The following is a 23,185-nucleotide window of genomic DNA, read 5'->3' on the forward strand; positions in this document are numbered from 1 at the left end:
GGTTCGGCTCCAAGTGCTACGTAGGGAGTTCGAAAATTTGAAGATGAAGAGTTCCGAAAATATTGGTGAATTTGTTACGCGTTTGAAAACGGTGACAAATGATATGAAAAGAAATGGGGAAAGTCTCTATGATGTTCGGGTCATGGAAAAGTTGCTCCGTTCATTAACAAGAAAATTTGATTATGTTGTTACTTCTATCGAAGAGTCAAAAGACTTGTCCACGATTTCTATTGATGAGCTCGTAGGTTCTCTTCAAGCCCACGAGTAGCGAATGAACCAGTATGATGATGTAAGCCATTTGGAAAAGGCGTTGCAAAGTAAGGTGTCCATTGGTGACAGTTCTGGCAGTAGCAGAGGTGGCTTTAGAGGTGGCTACCGTGGTGGACGAGGACGAGGAAGGCAGTCCTTCAATAGAGGCCAGAATTCTGAAGGGTATCAGCCATCTGGTCGTGGTCAAAATTTCAGAGGCCGAGGATGAGGCGGATATCAACAACGAGGTGATAAGTCTCAATATCAGTGCTATAACTGTAATAAATATGGTCATTTCAGTTACGAGTGTAGATCACCAAAGGTGGAAGAAAGAAGTCATTTTGCAGCAGCAAAAGAAGACAAAGACGTTGGCACTGCTATGTTCCTCACTTACAAAGGAGATGAGGAAAGCAAGAAGAATGTTTGGTATCTTGACTCAGGGGCCAGTAATCACATGACTGGTCACAAGGAATTATTCACGGAGATAGACGACACCATCAGCGGAGAAGTTACTTTTGGTGACTCGTCAAAGATTCCGGTGAAAGCAAAAGGTACCGTCACAATCATGTCAAAGAAAGATGAAAAGAAATATATAAATGATGTTTATTATATTCCTGTATTGAAAAATAATATTATCAGTCTTGGCCAACTTGTGGAGAAAGGATATAATTTACAGATGCAGGACAATTCCCTCATTATCAGAAATCAAGCTCGGGAATTGATTGCAAATGTGGAGATGTCAAAGAATCGTTTGTTTACGCTTGATATGCAAATAAATGTGCAAAAGTGCTTAAAGTCGGTCATTAAAAATGACTCGTGGTTGTGGCATTTGAGATATGGTCATCTTGGATTTTCTGGCCTAAAATTATTGTCAAAGACAAAAATGGTGGACGGTTTGCCAGAAATCAACGAACCAGAAAATTTGTGTGAAGCATGTGTAAAGGGGAAGCAACATCGACAAAATTTTCCCGTTGGAAAATCTTGGAGAGCCAGGAGGCCATTGGAGATTGTTCACACGGATATTGCTGGTCCATTTGATATCTCATCACTTGAAGGTAATAGGTATTACCTAACTTTTATTGATGATTTTAGCAGGAAAAGTTGGGTGTATATCATCAAAGAAAAATTGGAGGCTCTTGATAAATTCAAGGAGTTCAAAGCACTGGCGGAAAAACAAAGTGGCCAGTATTTGAAGATACTCAGATCAGACAGAGGAGGCGAGTACACTTCAAACTTGTTTAGAAGCTTCTGCCGAGCACATGGAATAAATCATCAATTAACAACGGCCTACACTCCTCAACAAAATGGCGTTGCAGAAAGGAAGAATCGCACTATTCTTGATATGGCAAGGAGTATGGTGAAAGAAAAATACTTGCCAAGAACTTTCTGGGCGGAAGCCGTTCAATGTACAGTTTATTTGTTGAATCGTTATCCAACAAAAAGTGTCAGAAACAAAACTCCAAATGAAGCATGGAGTGGTAGCAAACCATCAGTTGGGCATCTCAGAATTTTTGGGTGTATTGCTTATGCCCATATTCCCGATCAAAAAAGAAAGAAGCTGGATGACAAAGGCGAAAAGTGTATTTTTACCGGATATGACAAAAGAAGCAAGGCGTACAGACTCTACAATCCCCTGACGAATAAATTAATCATTTCTCGAGATGTTGAGTTCGATGAATCATATTACTGGAGATGGAGCGAGGATGAAAGAAAAGTTGCTGGTTTATTTTTTAATGGTGATGACGATGACGGTGATAACCAGAACATTGAAGATGACGGAGATGATGATCAAACTCCTCCACCAAGTCCAAATCAACAAAATCCTGGATCGACACCATCCACGGGAGGAAGCAGCAGTTCAGGGGGAGCACCACGAAAGATGCGGAGTCTTGATAATATCTATGAAGCAACAAGTCCGGTACAAATAACCTTTGATTATTCTCTATTTTGTTTAATGGCTGAATGTGATCCAGTTACATTTGAAGAGGCTTCTGAAGAAATCAAATAGAACAAAGCCATGGATGAGGAAATTGGTGCAATAAAGAAAAATGATACTTGGGAGCTCACAAATCTTCCAGAAGGACACAAAGCAATTGGTGTCAAGTGGGTCTATAAGACCAAGACGAATCAGGATGGAGAAGTGGAGAAATACAAGGCGAGGCTGGTGGCTAAAGGCTACAAGCAGCGATATGGTATTGACTATGATGAGGTGTTTGCTCCAGTTGCACGAGTTGACACCATCAGACTTCTTACAGCAATTGCTGCTCAAAATCAATGGAAGATTTTTCAGATGGACGTGAAGTCAGTATTCCTAAACGGTTATTTTGAAGAAGAAGTCTATATTGAGCAGCCTCCCGGATATGTTCAGAAAGGCCGGGAAAACAAAGTCTACAGACTGAAGAAAGCCTTATATGGTTTGAGGCAAGCTCCGCGAGCATGGAATACAAGGGTTGATGAATATTTTCAGATAAATGGTTTCATGAAGAGTCCATATGAGCATGCCCTCTACACGAAAACAAATTCAGTGGGAGATATTATGATCGTTTGCTTATACGTGGATGACATGATCTTTACTGAAAATAATCCTGGTATATTTGATGATTTTAAGAAAGTTATGACTAATGAATTTGAGATGACAGATATTGGTCAAATGTCATACTTTCTTGGAGTCGGGGTGAAGCAGAGCAAAGATGGGATTTTTATGTCTCAAAAAAAATATGCGGAGCAAATTATAAAGAAGTTCAGAATGGAGGAATGCAAGCCAGTGAGCACGCCAGCAGAAGCAAGCATAAAGCTCAGGATTGATTCAACGAGGGAGTTGGTAAATCCGACATTGTTCAAAAGTTTGGTTGGAAGTCTGAGGTACCTAACTTTCACTCGTCCAGATATTATGTATGCAGTTGGACTGGTTAGCAGGTACATGGAAAAGCCGAAGCAAGATCACTTCATGCCAGCTAAAAGGATTTTGAGGTACATAAAAGGTACACTTGATCAAGGTCTGTTTTACACGCATTCTCAAAATTCAAAATTAGTTGGTTACTCAGACAGTGACTATGGCGGTGACTTGGATGACGGGAAAAGCACTTCAGGCTATGCTTTTCACATTGGTTCTGCAATATTCTCGTGGTCATCAAAGAAGCAACCAACAGTGGCACTATCAACATGTGAAGCAGAATACATCGCGGCAGCAGCATGTGCATGTCAAGCTATGTGGCTAGGCTACATATTGGGCGACTTAAATCTTGCATAGGAAGGTCCGGTTAAAATTAACATGGATAATAAATCCGCTATTTCCCTCGCAAAAAATCCAGTGTCACACAGTCGGAGCAAGCACATCAATATAAAATATCATTTTATTCGAGAACAGGTGAACGAGAAAATTGTGAAGCTGGTACACTGTAGCACAGAAGAAAATTTAGCGGATATTTTCACCAAGCCATTGAAGCCGAAAGTGTTTAAGAAAATGAAAGAGAAGCTCGGAATGCAAAGTCGAGTTTGAGGGGGAGTGTTAGAAGTCAAACTCTCTCGAAGCAGAAGAATTAAATAAAATAAATCAGTTATATAAATATATATACAACAACTCAACACCAGGTGGTAGTAATAAATATTAAGAGCTGGAGAAAAGATAGAAACAACAGCTTGCATCAGGAGGAAGTGATAATCATAAACATACAGATAAATTTTTTCCCTGGATGTCAAAGCTTCTGGAAATTTACTTTTTCAAGGTGGTTGTGCAAAATAACATACACGGCTAAATGAGCTGGTTTACATTGATGAATGCACCTCTTGAAAATAAGGTAACAGCTAGATGGAGGCACATTAATAGACAGCTGCAGGTCTATTTAAACCCTAAATATAAGGTAGGCTGGTAGAAATTAGTGTTGCAGCATTCTTCATGTTCACAAAACAACAGGTTAATCTATGGTCTAACTTTGTAGGCTATTAAATACATGTATATGTAAGCAGTGATGTAGGTGGTAGTATTTATAGCCTATAAATAAGGTCTCTATTTTAGTAGAAGAGACACAACGAAGTAAAATTGTAGCCTGTTAGAAAAATAAGAGTTGTAGCTCTTGAAAATAAAGAAACAAGGCTGTAGCCCTGGTGTGTACCAAAAAAAAGCTGTAATCTTATATATTATAAAATATATACAAGTGTGTTTGTTTATTTATATTCTGAGTAAAACTTATATAGCCTGATATTAAAATTTACAAAGTTGGTAAAATAAAAGCTCATCACGTTTCCAACATCCTTCTCCTCAGACAACAAATTTCGAACCAACCGTCAGAGGTGACATTAATATTACCACTGGAATTGTTAAGAAACTCAATCAGAATGCAAGCGAACGAGATCGTCGAAATAAGATTAACAACTTGTATTCTTCTCCTTTTTCACTCCTTCCGGATGCGGATCGTATGGTATGTACATTTATATGTATGTTTCTCTAGTTTACGTCCTCTGGCATCTACCATAAAATTTACTGTTTTTGACATTTTTCATGTGTTGTAATATACAGAAAAAACTAAGTATCCCAGCAACAGTAGAATGTGTAGGCAGCGAGAAGATAATGCGGACTATCAAGTTGGAAAGAGACGAAAAGTGGAGAGAAAAGAAACAAGTTCATCAGCTTCAGTAACAATCACTCCAGTTGGATGCACTGAAGTTGTAGTTTAGATATCCTCACTCAAAGCGGACAAGGGTCTACTATCTGAGGCTCTAAATAAACTAGAACTCGGTGATGGACTTTTCTTATTCAGTGCTTCTTCTTTTCAATCTGTTGGAGATATTGTCTTCCACAGCTTGCATTTTCAGGTATTAATTGTATATAAATGAATTATTGCATTTATGATTAAATTGGTTGCAAACCGTTTTTTCGGTATTTTCAAAAATTAATAAAATCACAAATAAATTGGAAAGAACAATACTTTTTGGTAATTGTTCTAAATTTTTTTGCTATGTTTTATATAATTATAAAATTTAATTTAGAGTTCCTTCTGTGGTTAAACCTTAAAAGACATAATAAACAATATAAAAGGAAAATAATTAAGTGTGGAACCGACGAAACTGAATTGAACCAACTCTCAATCTCCCATACACATTCGGAAAGCAGCACCTACCTAACCCTAAAAACAGAAACTTGGGGCCTAAGTTTGTAAAAAAAACAGTTGTACAATAAAAATCCTAATCCGACTCAGAAACACAAATCTCTCTCTCTGTGTCTCTCTATATATAATAAGAAATCCTCAACAGAAAACCCCTGTAGATCGAGTAATCATCATGGACAAAATTAGTAACTCCGAAAAATACATAAAGTCGGTCAAGGTGAAGAGAAGCAGTTCTGATATGATGAAGCGTAGTGTTGGAAAAGGAAAAGAAGCTTGTTCAATTTGTCTCCAAGATGACGAGGAAGAAGTTAGTGTTCTGGAGTGCAATCACGTGTTTCACCAAAGTTGCATCGTCAAATGGGTTCGTGAGAAGAATACATGTCCTTTGTGTCGCTGCAAACTTTACGAGAAGAATGCTAATGCTGCTCCTGCTGTGCCAAGGAGGAGGACTCAGCCTCGCATGTCCGTCATGAGGAGCACGATAAGGTTTTCTTTTAGTATGCCTACACAAGGGAGGCCGAGGGAGATGGCGATGGCAATGGCAGTCTCTCTAAATTACTAATCATTAGTTGTAGTAGTAGTTATAGTATCCAAATGTAAACCAGACACTTATATGTATAGATATATGTGAATGAAATTAGAGAGAGTGCAGAGCAAAAACAAACTCACTGTATTAACAACTAAACAGATAGACTCAAAGCCTTAGATGATAAAAAGAAATACAGATAAACTACCACTTCCTAATAATGCTCTACTACTCCAGATAAGAAAGGACTCTCCTACAAACTCTCCAACTAAATAGAGACTAGTTCAGCCCTCTACAAACATGTTAGCCAGCTGTTTATTTTCCTGATAAAACAAAATACAAGCTTAGATTAAATATAGTTTCAACACTCCCCCGTAATCTAAGCTGGTTACTGCAGATCCTTCAGGCCAAGCAACGTTCGCATCCTTTCAAATTTAACCGTGGACATTGGCTTTGTAAGAATGTCTGCTCTTTGCTCCTCAGTCTTCACATGTTTAACCTCGATATCACCCCGTTCTACACACTCTCGAATGAAATGATAGCGTATGTTGATATGCTTGTTACGTCCATGAAATACCGGATTTCTTGCTAAATCAATAGCATTCTGTTGTCCACATAAATTGTGACTACACCTAGTTTTAAGTCTGTAATTTTCCCAAGCAAGTTCCTCAACCAAACTGTTTAGCAAGCTGCAGCTGTTGCTGCCATGAACTCAGCTTCACACGATGACAAAGCCACACAACGATGCTTCTGTGACACCCAAGTTATAAGGTTCTCATCTAGATAAAATGCCATGCCACTGGTACTCCTCCTGTCTTCTATATTCCCAGCCAAATCACTATCCGAGTATCCTGATAACAGGTTATTTCCATCCCTCTTTGTGTATACCAGACCATACCCCACAGTGCCTTTAACATAACGTAATATCCGTTTAACAGCATTATGATGTAGAGCAGTTGGACGCTCCATGTATCGACTCACAACCCAACAGCATATACTATGTCAGGGCGTGTGTGTACTAAATACCTTAGACCCCCGACTAAGCTTTTAAACTGTGTTACATTCACTGGTTTCCCTTTGCTATCCTTGTGCAACGTCAATTTTGTTTCCATCGGGTCCCTGGCTGCATTACAATCAATTATACCCGCTCTCTCGAGTAGCGTCTTAGCGTAGGCAGATTGCCTAAGCTCAATGTACTCTCCATTTTGACTGACTTCAATGCCAAGATAGTGTGATAACAAACCTAGATTGCTCATGTCAAATTCTTGACTCATTTGAACCTTGAATTTTTCTATAATTGTAGCGTCCGTACCAGTGATCAACAAACAAATCATCGACATAAACTCCAATCACCAAAGCTTCATCCCCTTCACGTTTAGTATAAACGGCATGCTCGTGTGGGCATTTTTCAAAACCCAAACTTTCCAAATATTTATTCAGCCGTGCATACCAAGCGCGGGGCGCCTGCTTGAGTCCATAAAGCGCCTTCCTTAGCTTGTACACCAAATGTTTCCCAGTTTCTTTTACAAACCCTTCCGGTTGCTCGACATAAACTGTTTCTTGCAATTCCCCGTTGAGAAAAGCAGATTTCACATCTAGATGATGGACTTGCCACCCGTTTTTGGCTGCCAAAGCAAGTAATAACCTCACAGTTTCAATTCGTGTCACCGGCGCAAATACCTCCTCATAATCAATTCCTTGTTTCTGCACGTACCCCTTCGCAACGAGCCTAGCTTTATGCTTAATGACATTCCCTTATGTGTCCCTTTTCAACTTGAAAACCCATTTAAGTCCCACTGTCTTATGTCCTGTTGGAAATTCAACCAACTCCCATGTTTTGTTTCGCTCTATCGAGTCAATTTCGTCTTACATTGCTCTCTTCCAAGCCTGTTCAGTGGTTGCTTCTCTGTAACTACTTAGTTCATCAATTCCCATGAAAAACAACTCGCTTTCAGCTTTAACTTCCTCTGTTTCATTGTATATATCACCTAGTACTCGAAAATGCCTTGGCTAACTACCAACATCACTCTCTTGTGTGTTGCTCTCCCTCGTAGCAGACTGAGTACTACCAGACCCTGCACTCGGCTGAAAATCTGTGGTGTTAGGACCTGTACTCGCACTTGAAACTAGTGGCGTACCAGGTGTCCCATGGCTAGACCTTGTACTCGCATTTGAGGCCTGTGGCGTATCTGGTGCCTCATGACTCTCAAAATCTTCCTGATTTGACCAAAGCCACTGTTTATCAGAATGAATGTACCATTTTTCCCTGAATTTTCTTCTTGCTTATTCCATTCCCAAGCCTTTGATTCTGCAAAAACCACATCCCTGCTTACGTGCATACTTCCAGAGACAGGATTGTATAGGCGATAGCCCTTCGTTCCAGGTTCTTTACCCAAATAGATTACTGGCTTACTTCGATCACTTAACTTTGTTATGTGCACCTGTGGTAGCTTCATATATGCTACACAACCAAATATCTTGATATGTCCTATATCTGGTTTTGTTCTGGTCCACGCCTCATAGGGATTTTTTTCTGAAAGAGCTCTAGTTGGTAATCGATTTAGTACATACACTACATGATGAGCAGCTTCACCCCAAAATTCTGATGGCACTTGCATTGTTCTCAACATACTACGAAACATTTCAACAACAGTTCTGTTTCTACGCTCTACAACTCCGTTTTGTTGTGGAGTGTAGGGCGTAGTGAAGTGTCGTATAATGCCTTCATTTTTAAAAAATTCTACAAACACTTTCGAGGTGAATTCCCCTCCTTTATCTGTCCGGAAAATTTTAATCTTTTCTTCGGACTCATTCTCAATCATTACTTTAAATTTCTTGAAAACACATAGTGCCTCATCCTTAGTTTTTAACATGTGTATCCACATTATGCGAGTGTAATCATCTACCAAGAAGAAAAAATACCTGTTGCCTCCTTTAGTTGCTGGTGTGATAGGACCGCACAAATCGCCGTGAATCAATTCTAGACGTTTTGTTACTCGAAACTTTGATTGTTTGGGAAAAGATTTTCTTGGGTGTTTTGACATTAAACATCCCTCACAGAACTCCTTTAGTTGAGTAAATTCAGGAAAACCACGTACCATTCCCCTTTCAGACATCATATTCATTGCTTTGTAGTTTACATGGCCAAGACGTGTGTGCTAAAGCCTTGGTAATTCCTCCCGTTTGCTCATTAAACACATAGGATCCGGTATGGTCTCCAGAGTAATCTTGTATAGTATGTTTGTTGATCGTTGTACCTTCATGACCAACCTTTCTTGACCATCGTATATCCACAAGTAGTCCTCCTTCAGGATTACTCTGTTCCCATTCTCTGAAAGTTGACCAAGTGAGATTATATTGTTACACAAATCCGGAATGAAGTACACGTCATGAAACATTAGCTCTTCACCATTTTTACACTGAAACCCAACTGTTCCCTTTTCTTTTATACTTATAGTCGAACCATCACCAAAACGAACCAGGCCAGTTACTCCGTCATCCAATGTTTTAAATTTCGATCTAAAACCAGACTTATGGTTAGATGCCCTGTTATCCAAATACCAAACATTTGAATCAATTCTTTTCTCAGAATTGTGACTTAGTTTTGGCACTGTATCCTGTTCATTCAGCAACAGCTGGTTCCTTTCTTTAACCTTGTGTTCAACAAATAGCAATGATGGCTCATCATCACCCGGAGCTTGTGTTAGATGTGCTTCAGTTTTAACATCCCTCCTTCTCTCTCGTTTTGGCCTACGACATTCAGCAGCATAGTGGCCATAGATATTGCAATTGAAACATTTTATCTCGCTCATATCTCGTACTGAACGTCCTCCATCACGAGAAGTGCCAGCACCTGAGTTTTTAATACCTGAAACCACATCGCCTTTGCTGGTCTTTTTCAGCCATTCTTCCCGTGTAAGCAGCAAATGTCCTTCATTCTTTTCCCGTTTTCTCCACTCCTCCTCGGTTAACAAAAGTTGTTATCCACCAACTTCGATTTTTCCCCGTAGTCGTTCTTCATGCGCCTTAAGAAAACCCACTGCTTCTTCTATTATCATTGTCTCGAGATCTCCAAACTGTTCGATAGTAGCCGTAATATGTAAGAATCTGGACGGAACGGATCGCGGCAGTTTCTTCACAACATATGCTTCATCAATAGTTTCTCCCAACGCCCTTATATTAGTGACCAAACCATTCAACTTCATGCAGAAATCATCAATCAGCTCCGAGTCTTTCATGTTTAAGAACTCGAATTCAGCTTTCAACGTTTGAATCCTTGCTTTCTTAACCCTATCTGCTCCTAGGCACATCATCTTCACTGCGTCCCAAGCTTCTTTAGCAATTTTCTTGTCTGCTAGAGATAACCGTACATCCTCGGGGATACCCTGGTATATTGCAGCTAACGCCATCTTGTCTGTCTTATCCTCAATCGGTTCTTTTGTGTTGATGGGTTCAACCGCTGCCCATATACCATGCGCCTGCATATATACCTTCATAGGATAGGTTAATCCTACTGAACCATCTTTGCTCTTTACTATCTCCATCGTGCTTGTTTTTGGCATGTACTTTGGCATACAAAATAGAAGCTCTGATACCGAATGTAGTATCCAAATGTAAACCAGACACTTATATGTATAGATATATGTGAATGAAATTAGAGAGAGTGCAGAGCAAAAATAAACTCACTGTATTAGCAACTAAACAGATACACTCAAAGTTACAGATGATAAAAAGAAATACAGATAAACTACCACTTCCTAATAATGCTCTACTACTCCAGATAAGAAAGGACTCTCCTAAAAACTCTCCAACTAAACAGAGACTAGTTCAGCCCGCTATAAACATGTTAGCCAGCTGTTTATTTTCCTGATAAAACAAAATACAAGCTTAGATTAAATATAGTTTCAACAGTAGTCATATGTTTTACGAGTTGAGAGAGTTCTTGTTTATCAACAGAGGTGGCTCTCATGTATATGTCAGGAATTTTTCAAGGAAAGAAATCTGTATGTACTTTGAATTGTTATTTGTTTGATTAATGTATACTTTCAATTTTATTTATATGCAACTTTCACTTGGCTGACACAAACAAATTGTATAATTTTGAATTTTATGCATTGAAATCTATAGGATATTAATTTTGGTGCAACTGACTATGAAGATGGTCTTAAACAGGTGATTCTTAATTAGGGTTACTAAATCACAGGCTTCTGATAGTTTGTATTAAAATCTAATCGGGTTAAAATTAATGTCTGAAATCTGTTTGTAGATGAAAGGCATGACGAAAGATGAATTTGTCCAGATGCAGAGCAATGGGATGGTTTAAGATGGTTATTAACCATCTTAAACTAGCATATATAATTTTATTACATATATTATTGCATTATTACATATATTCTAACTATCATATATTCTAATAAAGGTATTAATTTTATTTATGGTTAATGTTTTTAGTATTTGAACTAGCATGCTGATTTGTTATCGACTCTTATTGTTTCATATGATTTTAGTGTATTGCAATTTGCAACAAACAAACAGAAGTTATACACCTAGCATGTAAAACTACTTTTGCAAGAAATCTATAAATTTAACAAATAATAATGAACATTTACATAGAGTGTAAAGGTTAAAAAGTAAAGATCATGTCAACGTAAAGACCAAATTATATTCATATATTCAAATCCCACTCTCCCCCATCACTGCCTTGTAAGAATCAGGTGATCAGTGCAACTACTCCAAGCAGTTTATTTAGAATTTAAGTACTCTCCTCTATGTATGTTTATCTTTAATACATCTCTTAAAACAAAACAATCAGAATAGTTAATTATAATTTTATAATTTTTAATGGTCTACCAATAAGTCTAATTATAATATAATGCATGTTGAAGATAGTATGTTATTTGTTCAGTGGTGGGTTCTATATATATACTTCTACAGACCCACACATATGAGCATCTTCTATATTCGAAGCATCATCTGTAGAATTTTCTCGTTGTTCTTGCTTCGAAATCTAAAAAATTGAGTACTAAACCTAATCACTAAATTCTCCTAATACTGCGAGTGTTCATCATCTGTGAATGCTTAATTTCTGTCTGATTGTGTTTCATTGTTAAGAAATTCTATTATACATCACTGATCAGTTCTCATTTCTTATAAAATTGTTGCACACTAAGTGTTTGTCAAAATTACTCTGAAACATTTCTTGCCTCTGAAACATTTCTTGCCTTATTCAAAGCCTAAACACAATGACTATACAAATAAATCAAACTCCAACTAATCAGACACATCAAACAAATCAAAATCCTTCAAGTGTCTACTCTATTCATCCATCTGATGCTTCTACAACTCAGTTAGTATCTGTAAAGTTTAATGGCAATGGTTTTCATAATTGGAAACATTCGATGATGTTAACTCTTTCTGCAAAAAATAAAATCGGATTTGTGAATGGAGCTATACCTGTACCTGAAGTTACATCTGATGAATATAAATACTGGTCAAGATGCAACGATCTTGTTATCTCTTGGCTAATTTTCAATCTAGACGAAAGTATTGCTAGAAGTGTGTTATTCATGAGAACTGCACATGAAATATGGAATGAACTTGAAGATCGATATGGTTTTGCATCGGTTCCACAAATCTATTCTTTGGAACAACAACTGTCAGAAATTAATCACAGACAAGATTTTGTTTCTGAATTTTTTACTAAAATTTAGACGTTGTGGGATGGTCTTGAAGATGTTGATTCACTCCCTCATGGCACCTGCAAGTTGTGCACATGTAATCTAACTCAAAGGTTGCAGACAAAACAACAGGAACGGAAAGTCTTGCAGTTTATGATGAAGCTATCAGATAAATATGGAACAGTAAGGGGCAATGTGTTAATGATGAAGCCTCTGCCAACAATTGCACAAACATACAGACTCTTTGCACAAGAAGAACAACATAAGGAACTCTCTTCGGTGACTCAAAATCAAGCCATGGCTTTTTATGCAGACAAATATAGGACCAATTTAGGATCAAGGAACTATGGGCTTAACAAATCAAACAACTCTTCTGGAATTGGTAGGCAACAAATCTACAAGACAGAAGCGGATACCTCAAAATTTGGCTACAAAGCTAATTCTAGAACTGATACTAGTGGCTTCAAAAGGAACCAAAAGCCTGCTTACTTCTGCACTAATTGTCAAATTCCTGGACATAGTATTGAGAGATGTTTCAGAATTCATGGATTTCCTCCAGGCTTCCAAAATAGACAGGAAAGGAAGGTTGCTGCATTGTCTCACAATCAAATTGAAGAACCAGACTCGGATTTATCAGATAATGCAGGTAATCAACCTGTGACTCAAGATCAGTATAATCAGCTAATGAATTTGTTTTCTTAGAAAAAAATTGGACCATCAAATGCTCAAACTGTTGAGATAAAACATGCCTTACTGGTAGGTAATTTTTGTCTGTTCTCCACTCATCATAACATTTGGCTAATTGATAGTGGAGCCACACACCATATTTTCCCAAACTTAGAGATTTTTGATCAATTTGAAGAATCTAAAGAAAAGGACAACTTTATAACAATTCCAGATGGAAGTAGAGTCAAAGTTCAACACACTGGCACTGTAAAACTTAACAGTGATATGATCTTGCAAGGAGTCTTACATGTCCCAGATTTTCAGTTTCAACTGATTTTTGTCAACAAATTATGTGCAGATTTACATTATAAAGTTAACTTTACTAATGAATGTTGTTACATTCAGGACCTTTTGCAGGACAAACCTCATATTCTTCTTGGTAGATTAACAAATGGATTGTATAGTGTCTCTCCACAACTGGATAATACAGTCAATGCTTATTGTTTTAATGTTGTTGAAGAAACTCAGATGTGGCACATCAGGATGGGATATCTACCTTTATGTCAGATGAAGATGATATTTCCAAATCTACTAGTTAAAGACTGTCAATTAAATATTATTTGTCATATTTGTCATGCTGCTAGACAAACTAGAAAATCATTTCCATCCAGCTCCATTAAGACTGTAAGTCCTTTTGAGTTACTTCATGTTGATTTGTGGGGGCCTTATAAAACTAAATCTTTGTCAGGATGTTCTCAGTTTATTACAATAGTAGATGACTTTACTAGACATACATGGGTTCATTTGCTTAAATTCAAATCTGATGCACCTGCAATTCTGGCAAATTTTATTCAATATATTGAGACACAGTTTAAGTCTACAGTTTTATGCATTAGAAGTGATAATGCACCAGAACTCTGTGAAGGTGCTGCTAAATCTTTATATCAGATTAAAGGAATTATGCATCAAACTAGTTGTGCTTATACTCCACAACAAAATGGTGTTGTGGAGAGAAAGCATACATCTCTTGGAGACAGGTAGGGCCATCTTTATTCAAGCAAAGTTACCTGAAAAATTTTGGGGTGAAGCCATTTTATGTGCCACATATCTCATCAATAGAATTCCCTTAGCATCTTAACAATCAAACTCCTTATTTCAAGTTACATAAAGAAAATCCTTCCCTTAATCATCTTAAGACTTTTGGATGTCTTTGTTTTGTTTCTACCATATCTGTCAATAGGTCCAAATTCAGTCCAAGAGCAACAGCTCATATATTCTTAGGTTATTCACCTTCTCAAAAAGGTTACAGAGTTTATGATTTACTCACCAACAATATTACTGTTTCCAGTGATGTAATTTTTTATGAAAAAGTATTTCCTTTTCATATACAGACATCATCCTCTAAGTTAATCTCTAATTTTTTGCATGAGAATTTTTTACCAGCAATGACTTCTCATGTTTCATCATCTGATGATCCTGTTGTTGTTAATACACAATCTTCCTTACCTGTTCCTCCATCTACTATAAGCAATTCTATATCTTCTAGTTTTAATCCATAAAATTCTAGTTCTTTACTTGATTTAAGTGAAGAGCAAGTCAATTCTCAACCAGTCAGACATTCCACCAGAAATAAGTCACAACCATCATATCTGAATGATTATCATTGTCATTTATCATCACAATCTGCCTCCCCTGTCTCATATAATTGGTGCAACCTTGTACCTGGTTCAGTTCTTTCTGCATCTTGTTATAGTCTGCTAGCTGCACAATCTGTCATTAAGGAACCCTCTTGTTATGAAGAAGCATCTTTACATCCCCTTTGACAAGAGGCTATGAGAAAAGAAATACAAGCACTTGATAGTAATTATACTTGAGTTATTGTTGACTTACCTATAGGAAAGAAGCCCATTGGCTGTAAGTGGGTCTTTAAAGTAAAATTACATGCTGATGGATCTTTGGAAAGATGCAAAGCCAGGCTTGTAGCCAAGGGATTCAATCAAAAATATGGCATAGACTATTTAGAAACTTTTAGTCCAGTTGTCAAGATATCAACAGTTAGATGTATCATTGCATTAGCAGCTAGCAAGAAATGGACTATTCATCAACTAGATGTTAATAATGTCTTCTTGCATGGTGATTTGCAAGAAGAGGTCTATATGACAGTTCCTGCAGGTATACCTAATCCTCTCCATCGAGTTTGTAGACTTAGGAAATCTCTTTATGATTTGAAATAAGCATCCAGACAGTGGTCAGCAAAACTAGTTGTGGAACTTATTTATCAAGGTTTTTAAACAGTCAAAGAGTGATTATAGTTTATTCATTCATAAAATAGATCATGATATTACAATCATGGGTGTTTATGTGGATGATATTATTATGACTGGAAGCAATTCTGCTCATATACAACAGATTAAAAATCATTTAGATTCTACATTCAGTATCAAGGATCTTGGCAGACTACATTATTTTTTAGGAATTGAAATTTCTTATTTTCCTGATGGCATAGCTCTTAGTCAGAAGAAGTTTACACATGATCTACTTGCTTCTTGTCCTGATGATGTCAGTATTAAGGCTGCTACTCCTCTACCATTGCATCTCAAGCTTGCAGCTTCTGAAGGTACATCATTATCTGATCCTGAGTTATATAGGTCTTTGCTGGGCAAGCTCAACTATCTTACTAATACAAGGCCTGATTTGAGTTATTCTGTTCAATTGTTGAGCCAATTCATGCATGATCCTTATGATTCTCATTATGCTGCTCTTTTACACACTTTAAGATATGTTCATCATACAGCAGGCCAAGGTATTTTGTTAAAAGGATCAGATAAATTGACATTACAAGCCTTTTCTGACTCAGATTGGGTTTCATGTCCTGATTCTAGACGTTCACTCACTGGATATGTCTTACTCTTTGGACAGTCACCCATTATTTGGAAATCAAAAAACAATCAACTGTTTCTCGTTCCAATTCCGAAGCAGAGTACAGGGTCATGGCATCAGCTGCTTCAGAAGTCACTTGGACTGTAAGGTTGCTACAAGAGTTGGGTGTACATGATCTTTGTCCGGTTACCTTGCACTGTGACAATCAGTCGGCTATTCATATAGCAAAAAATCCGGTGTTTCATGAACGTACAAAACACATTGAGGTCGACTGTCATTTCACCCGGGATAAAGTACTTGAAGGTCTCATTCAACTTACTTACCTACCTACACAACATCAGCTTGCAGACATTTTTACTAAAACTGTTCCCTCTCCTCAATTACAGTTATTATCTTCCAAGTTAGGAATGGTTAATTCCATACACCAAACCCTTCCTAATTTGAGGGGGGCTATTGATATATTAAGACCTCCACATCAGCAGAGTTTAATATCTCTAGATTATTCTGATAGGTCAAATACTTAGCTGCCAGCTGTTAAATTAGTATAACAGACTTTCGCTCCATTTTACACAAGTTTGAATAGATCTGTATATATGAAAACAAGAACACTCATTATGTACTTACTTTTCTTCTTCAATAAGATTTTATCTTTCACAGAATGTAACAATAACTTCATTTTTTTAACAATTGAACTTGTGTTGCAATTTACAGAAGAAACTAAGCATTCCAGCAACAGTAGCATGTGTAGTGAAATACATACAAGAACTACAAAAAAAGAAATGGAGAGTTTGGTTCAGAAGAAAGAAGAATTATCATCTAGAATGTGTAGGCGACGGGAAGATAGCGCGGACTATCAAGTTGGAAAGAGACGAAAAGTGGAGACAAAAGAAACAAGTTCATCAGCTGCAGTAACAATCACTCCAGTTGGATGCAATGAAGTTTTAGTTCACATATCTTCACTCAAAGCTGACAAGGATTTACTATCCCAGGCTTTGAATAAACTAGAGCTCGGTGATGGCCTTTTCTTATTAAATGCTTCTTCTTTCCGATCTACTGGGGATAGAGTCTTTCACAGCTTGCATTTTCAGGTATTAATTTTGCATATATTCGCATATATTTTTAACTACTAAGTAGTCATTATCAATAAGTTAAGTAGTGTATGTATAGTTGAGATCCTTTTCACAGTGTAGTACACTCAATGTGGCCCGAAATTAGTATATTCTTCTGTTGCACCAACCGAGCACTTAAAATAGGATTAGGTAGATAATTAGTCGGCTCTCGACAACGGCCTTATATAATAAATAACCAATGTTGCAAACTTGATTGACTTAACAGTAATGGATCGAGTGTATCAATTAATTAAGTTGATTAGCCGCAGTATTTGATTTATATCATTTTTCGATATTATTAATTCGATATACAAAATTTACAGGCAAAAGGGAAGTACGAACTGGAGCTTGAGGCCGTAAAGGGAAAGATCATGTCACTCTACGAGAACAATGCACAAGTGCTTTTTTGAGATTTAGCGGTTAAGTAATTAGTCTACACTACAATAATATTAATGTAAATTGTAGATACAATAGTAATATTGTTTCTCACGAACACTTCAAAGGAGACATAGTATCTTGTGCACTTGTTTGAGGTATTCTCCTTTGTTGCCTTTGTAGTTAATCTAATGCAGACAAATTAATTAACTGATTTGATAATTAACATTGTAATTACTAAACAATAGATCAGGTAGATAGATGTAGATGTGCATGCATAGCCGCTGATGTCGTAAAACTCCAAATATGTGCTCTGAGAAAGAATTAATCATACGCATTAAAGCATATCGAGATTAATTACAACATACTAAATATATTGACAGTCACGCGAAGAACACTGTATACATAAATTTCCATACAATAATTGTATAAATATATATGGTATCTCAATGTGGATTGTCACATGATGAAATCAGAACAATTATTTAAGTTCGAACGACTACATTTTAATTATTTGGAAACAAAATTACTTAAATGACAAAGAAACCGGCTACAAGAGCAGCTGCAACAACAGAAGGCACCTTCAAAGCAACGGCCTTACTGCCATCGTCGGATGGTGAGGGTGCATCAGCACCATCAGCGCCATCGGCGGAGGGTTCATCAGCAGCATCGGGTGATGGTGCGTCAGAAGGAGCATCAGAAGACTCGCTGGCAGGAGCTGGCGGTGAATCATTGTCGGGAGAGGAGCTAGGGGTATCTCCTGAATCTGAATCAGTATCGGGAGCATCAGCACCATCGTCGTCATCATCAGCAGGTGCTGGTGAAGCGGAGGATGAACCTTTTGGAGATGATGCAGGAGATGTGCCCTTTGCAGGTGATTGAGGTGGGCTTGATTTAGGAGAGGACGAAGAAGAACCCTTTGGTGATGGGCTACTGCTGGGAGAACTAGATGGTGAGTCATCAGCGGTTGCAAAGCCAATCAGAGCCACCAACACAAGTGAAACAACCACAATCTGACGTGCCATTTCTACCTATATATATATATATCTGACTATGGAGTGTGCAGAATTTGTAACTAGCTAGCTAGATAAATGAAAAACAAAGAAGTTTTTTTGTAAATGGAGAAGTTAATGTTAGAAGTAAAATGTTAATTTGATTGTTAAATTTAATTGTTGGTAAAGAGCGGTGATCAGGAAGAAGAGGTTATTAATGGAAAGAATGAGGGATGGGATAAGCGCAGATGGAGGGAGCATATGTGATTCTAACTGTTCTATTTACCTTCATCTGGTGTTCCTTTTCTTTAGGCTTTATTTTCACTCTTGTTTGTTTGAATGCCATTTGAAAACTTTTACAGCCATGCATTATATATTACCCTGCTCTTCCAATTTTTCGTTCATTACATTTTAGAATAAAATGACCCACAAACACACATAAATAAATAATGAGAGGTTCTTGATTTGTAAAACATTTTGACACCCAAAACCAAACACTTCTTTCAAAAAATTCACTCACACATAAAGAATTACACAGGACTCTTATGATTTACAACTTAATTATTAATATTACTGATTGTTATAACTATAAGTTATCCAACAAATATCTTAAAAATTCAGATTATAATAAACCTTTATAGGGAGTTCGATCTACAAATGGCAAACGCTTTGCTTTTAATCAAATTGTTTCCTTCGAACTATTGAATAGATCCGAAATATTCAATAATTTTTAGTGATTTAGTGCGTTAGAAGGAAAAAATGTTTGGGTTATACAAACAATTGCAAAGGCCTAGAGACAATTACTACTACTCATCTTAGAATTTTATATTTTATATACTAATAGATTTTTGTAGAAAATTACGAATCATCTTATAAAATAGCTTAAAGTAAAATCAGATATAATCTTTTGAATTGGAGAACACAACCTCATACAAGCTATGTGCACAGGCTTTATAAGGTTATAATCCACTTTCTGTTGGGCTATTAAGGGTTATAAGTCATTGGGCCTTTGCATTTCCAAACTTTTTAAATTGCATGTAAGCAACAAAGTCAGATGTTGATTTTTAAATTTTATTAGATTTTGTACTTATATTAAGCTCATGTATATCCTTCGTATTAAACTAGCATGATTGATTTTTTAATTTTATTAGAAATTGTACTTATATTAAGCTCATGTATATCCTTCGTATTAAACTAGCATGATAACATGTGCGAGGCACGGGTCATTTTCTAAAATTTTTTATATATCATGTAATGATAATGTTTTTAAACCAACTCCAACACTATCCTTGTATAGGCTCTTAGGTCAAATTTTGAAGAAATAGAGATATAATTTCTCTCAAAAAGCTCCTTGTCTCCCTCTTGTTTCGAATGCTTACTCACTTTTAGGAGTGAATACCCCTCCTCAGTTATTATTATATTATATTTTTCTTACCCGTCACTTTTAGGAGTGAATACCCCCTCCTCAGTTATTATTATATTATATTTTTCTTACCCGTCTATTTAACATAAATGACTTTAATGGGTAAAAAAGATAGATAGTAAGGAGAATTGTTGGAGAAATTGTTTGATTTTGGCTTCTAAATAATTAGGAGCTCATTTATTTATATTATTTATATTGAAAATGCAAGGAGGTTGTTGGAGTTGCTCTTAGTTGTTTTCTTATTTGTAAATTTGTACTATATCTAACGTATATCAAATACAAATTGATCGTTATCAATGTGTATTATTTTCATACAGACATTACCAAATTATACAACGTTTTTAATATAGCTCATTAAGTAATATATACATATATTTATTCTTATTTGTGTTGTATAATTTGTATTTAATAAATGAATATAAAAAGGGTAGTCAGTATACGTTTAAAACGAAATGATTGAACTTAATCTGTAAAATGCCGCTACCATGTTTACAAATAAAAAACTAAAAATTAACATATATGTTAAATACGGAGTTGACCAAAAAAATAGATTTTTATTTAAATAAATTATATGTAGTGCTCTATATTATTACTGAGTTCACTACTAATTTTTATTAACTTACTCAATTTAAAAAGATAATAGATGCATAACTGCAGTCATAATAACTTGCAATCATAATATACAATAATATAAATTTTACATTACTGTTAATATTAAAGTATATTTTAATAAAAAATATTAGTTTTTGAAATTCAACGTATGTATGTATGGGAAAATGTTAGTTTTTTATTTACACCGGTGTTAACAAAGTAAGATTAAATTATATGTATGTGTGTGTTAACATTTAAATTATTGTATGTTACATTTCTTAATAAATTATGATAGTTTCAATTATTTATATGCTAAATATCTGATTTATGTACATGTATAATCATTATTAACATCTAGTGAAACAATTGATTACTTAAAAAACATGCATTTATAATCATTCAAAAATTAAAATTATGTAATAAATAAATTGTTATAATTTATATATGTTATTCACATTATCACCGAAAAACAATCCATATCTATTTTTTACGCAATCGAGTGTCAATCATAGTTGTAACATAAAAATAAATTATATATTTTTAAGACTTATTATTGATATTCATGATTTTTTTCAAGAATTCGAAAGAAAAAATTACAATTATATCGTTATTTAAACTGTTTTTAAGTTTCTTTCATTACGATTCTAATATTTCTTCATATAATAATTTGATAATATTGTATACTATTCTCCTAAAATAAAATATTTTTCAATTCGAAATTTTTTTATAAATATGAGTTGAACTTGTTAATTCCTTAAAATTATTGAACACTATATATTTTTATTTAAATAATATAAAATGGATTGAATCAAATGCTACAATATAGTGTAGATATAACTTTTATTTGGATAATTCAAAATATTAAAATAATTCAAAATATTTGTACAATATTATCTTCAGCAATCAATATTTTTTATCTAAAAAATTTATTTTTAAAAAGCTAGTATTTTTATAGTGAAAAATGAAAAATAAAATCGATTTAATACATCATCATAGTTTTAACAAATCTCGTGAGATCTCATATCAAATTTCGAATATCCTTGAAATTAGGACAAATCCCAAAAATAATAATGTGTTACCAGTGAAGTTAGTAATTTTAATATAAATAATCAATTGACTTGATCCTATAAAGACCTAAAACACATTAATTTATATCAACATAAGATAATAAAAAAATTCACATTATTGGTAAGATATTATTGCTGAAATTGTAATTTAAATTTACTAAATGTGGAATGCGACGATATTTTTCAGCCGGGTCATGTAGTCAAATTTCAAGTATTTTTTTAAACAATGGGTCAAGTTATGATTTCAAATTCGAAATAAAATAAAATGCATTGACTCTTTATAATTCGAACTTATTTAAATATGGAACACCAATATAAATTATTTATATATAACCAATTTTATTTTCAATATTTTTTTAAAAATTATATATGTACATTTTAATTACTTTTTATAATAAAAAATATGTTAAAAATATCTGAGATATATTTTCAAACTAAAAATGATTAATAATAAGATAATAATTCATTTATGTATTATGCCTAACTTTATATTTGTAATTCAATTCTTTAAAATTAACTGTACAAATATTCAAATAACTATCATTTTTTTCCGGAATTCAAGTAACTATATTTAAAGTTAAATAAAATATTCATTTTGCACACTTACATATTATGTGTGTGATAAAAAGTCCATGACAATATGGTGTAGTGGTACGAGATTGTATAGGTGAATGAAATATCTCGAGTTCAAATCCTAAAACCATATATTTAATCTCATTAATAGTATCCCCTTATTCCCCTATTATATATAGAAGAGAATAATAATGTATATATCTCATAAAAATTTTGGTACGGGAACCAAATTTTAATGAACCGTCAATTATGGAATTTATATAGATATTTTAGTATGTCATAAATTCTCCTATTATGTATAGAAGAAAATAATAATGTATATATCTCATAAAAATTTTGGTACGGGAACCAAATTTTAATGAACCGTCAATAATGAAATTTATATAGATATTTTAGTATGTCATAATTTTGAGACGTTTTTAATATACTTTGCCATCAATTTTCGGGTGTGTATTTAACTTGTGTTTGAGTTATTTATGTATTTTATTTTTAATAACCTTTCTTTCATATATTTTACATGTGTTTTTTTCATTTTTATGGCCCCAAAATTTTTATTCAGCTTTGGGTTTCCGAAATAATTGTGATGGCTACATAACATAAGACATAACTCTATAAATATCCCTCCTTAGAACATCTCCGGTACGGGTCATACGGGTCATGAGTTACATATGATCATCCGTTATATATAATTTCTAGTGGCAGTGCAGTGTATTATAGCTATTAGCTAATATATAAAATTTTGATAACTCAGCTATTTTTCTATTAGGTATAATTTTAAATGACGTAAAAAAGATACATTATATTTATTGAATCTCATGTCATCATCTAAATTAATCCATGTCATCTCCCGCCTAAATTATCATCTAACACCCTCACCTTCTTATTTTCTCTTTTATTTTTTTTTAAATTTTATAATATATAACATACTACCTTAAAATATTTTTAAATATTA

General features: G+C 35.0%; 2 protein-coding genes across 2 annotated transcripts; one reads left to right on the forward strand and one right to left on the reverse strand.

The window, feature by feature from the left end:
* The first annotated feature begins 11,831 nt into the window (after nucleotides 1-11,831).
* LOC141692976 (uncharacterized) lies at nucleotides 11,832-14,012 on the forward strand. The gene is made up of 2 exons (XM_074497947.1): nucleotides 11,832-13,203; nucleotides 13,629-14,012. Exons 1-2 carry the CDS (start codon nucleotides 12,711-12,713, stop codon nucleotides 13,664-13,666), a joined length of 531 nt encoding a protein of 176 aa, XP_074354048.1. The 5' UTR covers nucleotides 11,832-12,710; the 3' UTR covers nucleotides 13,667-14,012.
* A 3,967-nt stretch (nucleotides 14,013-17,979) lies between these two features.
* LOC141693575 (uncharacterized) lies at nucleotides 17,980-18,746 on the reverse strand. The gene has a single exon (XM_074498714.1). It carries the CDS (start codon nucleotides 18,610-18,612, stop codon nucleotides 18,118-18,120), a length of 495 nt encoding a protein of 164 aa, XP_074354815.1. The 5' UTR covers nucleotides 18,613-18,746; the 3' UTR covers nucleotides 17,980-18,117.
* Nucleotides 18,747-23,185: the final 4,439 nt, after the last annotated feature.

This window comes from Apium graveolens, chromosome 10 (assembly GCF_009905375.1).
Source record: "Apium graveolens cultivar Ventura chromosome 10, ASM990537v1, whole genome shotgun sequence".
Classification (NCBI taxonomy): Eukaryota; Viridiplantae; Streptophyta; class Magnoliopsida; order Apiales; family Apiaceae; genus Apium; species Apium graveolens.